The following is a 528-nucleotide window of genomic DNA, read 5'->3' on the forward strand; positions in this document are numbered from 1 at the left end:
AGGTGTATGAAGGTGAAAGGGCCATGACCAAGGACAACAACCTGCTTGGAAAGTTCGAGCTCACGGGCATCCCTCCAGCACCCCGTGGGGTTCCTCAGATTGAGGTTACTTTTGACATTGATGCCAATGGCATCCTCAATGTTTCTGCTGTAGATAAGAGCACAGGAAAGGAGAACAAGATCACCATCACCAATGACAAGGGTAAGTATGGATATGCTGCTTTCTTTCTGAATAGGAAGAACAACGTTTGTTCTTACCACTAAATACATGCTCATGATTTTGTAACTTTCATCAGGCCGCTTGAGTAAGGAAGATATTGAGCGCATGGTCCAAGAAGCTGAGAAGTACAAAGCTGAGGATGAGAAGCAGAGAGATAAGGTTTCCTCCAAGAATTCACTGGAGTCCTATGCCTTCAACATGAAAGCAACTGTGGAAGATGAGAAACTTCAAGGCAAGATCAATGATGAGGACAAACAGAAGATTCTTGACAAGTGCAATGAAATCATCAGCTGGCTGGATAAGAACCAG

General features: G+C 44.1%; 1 protein-coding gene across 1 annotated transcript in view; it reads left to right on the forward strand.

Annotated features, from left to right (window-relative positions):
• Positions 1–5: 5 nt before the first annotated feature.
• The window catches only part of Hspa8 (heat shock protein family A (Hsp70) member 8), a gene marked incomplete at its 5' end in the record, with an annotated part of 1,252 nt that continues 729 nt past the window's right edge, over positions 6–528 (forward strand). Inside the window, 2 exons of the mRNA XM_021172039.1 lie at positions 6–201; positions 296–525. Of these exons, the coding sequence (XP_021027698.1) occupies positions 6–201; positions 296–525 (426 nt within the window). The remainder of the gene's footprint in view (positions 202–295; positions 526–528) is intronic.

The sequence above is a fragment of the Mus caroli genome, chromosome 9, assembly GCF_900094665.2.
Source record: "Mus caroli chromosome 9, CAROLI_EIJ_v1.1, whole genome shotgun sequence".
In the NCBI taxonomy this organism is placed as follows: Eukaryota; Metazoa; Chordata; class Mammalia; order Rodentia; family Muridae; genus Mus; species Mus caroli.